At 37.9% G+C, this 2,952-nt stretch overlaps 1 protein-coding gene across 1 annotated transcript in view; it reads right to left on the reverse strand.

Annotated features, from left to right (window-relative positions):
• The window catches only part of LOC103394720 (triple functional domain protein-like), a 62,721-nt gene that overhangs the window by 14,437 nt on the left and 45,332 nt on the right, over positions 1–2,952 (reverse strand). The window contains 5 exon segments of the mRNA XM_008332146.3: positions 1–105; positions 593–700; positions 782–1,025; positions 1,963–2,062; positions 2,144–2,286. Coding sequence (XP_008330368.1) covers positions 1–105; positions 593–700; positions 782–1,025; positions 1,963–2,062; positions 2,144–2,286 — 700 coding nt within the window.

Genomic DNA, 2,952 nt, shown 5'->3' on the forward strand with positions numbered 1-2,952 from the left:
CACGGCTCTTCTTGTGCTTGTGAGCGAGCTTCTTCACGTGGCCGTCGGCCTTGCCGCTGCTCAGCCGACGCACCGGGCTGGTCAGCCATTTTCGCAGCGTGTTCCCTAGGAATGAAACGCACCGCGATTAGCGAGGTGAAGAAGCAACAAGGAGACTTTAAAAGTGTATGTTGGTTGTAAAGATTTGTGAAGTTCTGAATTACAAAATTGCTAAAAATAAATGGAAGATAAATCTGAATTACAAAATTGCTAAAAATAAATTAAAAAAATGAAAGAATAAATGAAAAATAAATAAAAAATAAATAAAAATAAAAAATAGGCCACAAATTTAAAAAAAAAAAACAGGCATTGTCAAGGCAGACTCAGAAAGTGATTTTTTAATGAATATTATATCTGTAAAATTTGGAAATAATAGAAAAAAAACACCAAAATTCTACTAATATATATCTGATTAATTTTACCTTTTTTAACAGTAAATCAGACAAAACATTAGGACTACTTGAATTTTTACTGATTTATCCAGGTATAGCAAGTTTTTAGACAACCAAAAATGTTTTGGGTTCTGTAGAAATGACTGAAGCTGGAATCTTACCTGGTCTTTTTGGGCCCGGAGAGCTGTGGGAGCCAATCCCTTGCCCGGGTAGAAGTGTGGCAGACGACCCTGGCAGGATGGAGTCGTTGCTGCAGACTGACAGAGTGTCTGCGACACGGGGAACAACACAAAACAGTGTAAATACTTGACATCATTTTTACACGGTCAAACCTATTCCTCCACACAGACCTTTGTGGTTGAAGATGCCCTCCATCTCCATGGAAGACCTGGAGTGAGCGATGCAGAGCATGGAGCAGGGCACCAGACCCTCCAGGGCCGGAGACCGATCTGTGGTCCTGACCAGGCACCAGTCGGGCTTGTCGTGACACCTCTCCAGCACCTCCACCGTCTGACCACGCCGCACAGTCAGCTCGTTGCTGTTGCTGGCCATGAAGTCGTGTATGACCACGGTCAGCTCACAGCCGCCGGAGAGCTGAAACGAAAAAGATAAAAACAAAGTTTGGTACTCTCAGGTTATGCATGTTGAAAATAAGTCGAGTAAAATATAGTTCTAGTTATATGAAATATTTGACAACAGAACTTATCACTGAATCACTGGAAAAAAAAACTATGCTAAAAAATGCAAATATTGAATAAAAAAACAGAAAAACAAAAATCAAAGCAAAGACTATTAATAACAATTAAAAAATACTACAAATACTACTACTATTACAGTTTTTATTATAATTATTATTGCCTTTTTTATTTTTGTAATTATATATATATTGTATTATTAATATTAATATTATTGAGTTTTTATTATAATTATTATTGCCATTATTTTTATTATTTTTTATTTTGTAATTATATACATATATTGCATTATTAATATTAATATTATTGAGTTTTTATTATAATTTTTATTGCCATTATTTTTTATTATTTTTTATTTTGTAATTATATACATATATTGTATTATTAATATTGATATTATTGAGTTTTTATTATAATTTTTATTGCCATTATTTTTTATTATTTTTTATTTTGTAATTATATATATATTGGATTATTAATATTAATATTATTGATATTATTATTATCAATATTATTTTTTTATTATTACATCATGAGGAAACATGCCTATTGATCACACTTGTATTTCAAAATTCACATTTCCTCTGTCAACAAATATATCGCCTACACACTTCTATTTACCAAGTCTCTGCCTGTTATGATTTAGATTCACCAGTAGATGGCGATGGTAAGCTACATCTATACGCACCGTGAATTGCATAAATCACGGAATTTGCACTTATCCCTCAAATTGGGGCACCCATAGCAAACATGGCCACAGTGGGTGTTCACACATAACAACACACACAATATTTGTTGTCTTTTTCCGACTCTTCGCATTCACAGGTTTTTCTTACCTTGTCACTGTCCAGTGTGTTCTGAGAGGTGCGAGATGCCAGAGAGATGGTGTCTGGCTGGCTGCTGCCCTCGCCCCGACTGTCCAGATCCTCTCCGTCCCTGACACACAAACGCACACAAGTCCACGTTAGAGTCACGACAACAGTGAATAATAAAATAATCGACTTTGACGATCTTTACCTTCGCCCCTTGTGGTGCTTGGCCGTAGTTGCCTTCGGAATATGAATGGGCTCTTTGAGGGCTCCTCTCAGGTGAATGGTCCGCTCCTGGATCACCTCCCTGATGTGCTTGATCCAGTCCTGCTTGTTCTCGATGCTGGACGCCTGAAAACGATCAGCGTATTGGGGATTAAGTCCCGATCTGACGCCGACGGGAACTGGAATTCCAACTGAAATTCTAGTTTCACTCTGTGTGTGTGTGTGTCGCACAAGTCTGAATTCGCCTCTTGTCATTTCTTATCAGCTGCAACCAAGTGTATTCAAGCTGCACGACTGATGGTCGACTAGATCTATGTATGTTTGAGAGAATCTTACGGGGCAGGAAGACTGAGGAAATGTCGGAAAATGTTGGAAATAAACTCAGTTTAATCAAATTGACATAGATGCCAAACATACATCAACAATATATACAAATAAAATGCCAAGAGTGTGTCCTTCAGACTTGTGCCGAGTGGCTGAGGGCTGTGTTGTGGGGCAGTTCGTACTCACCGTGGCTCCGTGTTTGGATCCCTGACTTAGCTTTGAATTTGAAATATAAAATAGAGAATTTTACAGGTGTGATTTAAAGGTTCACGTCACGTTCTTTTGCCGACAGATGACACAACACACTGAAAACACACAACACGAACACTTGGACGTCAAAAGTGCGGCAAAGCCGACTCGACATCGTATATATATCGTATTGATATAATGGGTTATATCTATAACGCGTGATTGAATGAGAGACAGCATGGACACGGTTCATCTACAACTGCACGACTGCTTCCTAGC

The sequence above is a fragment of the Cynoglossus semilaevis genome, chromosome 18, assembly GCF_000523025.1.
Source record: "Cynoglossus semilaevis isolate Cse_v1.0 chromosome 18, Cse_v1.0, whole genome shotgun sequence".
In the NCBI taxonomy this organism is placed as follows: domain Eukaryota; kingdom Metazoa; phylum Chordata; class Actinopteri; order Pleuronectiformes; family Cynoglossidae; genus Cynoglossus; species Cynoglossus semilaevis.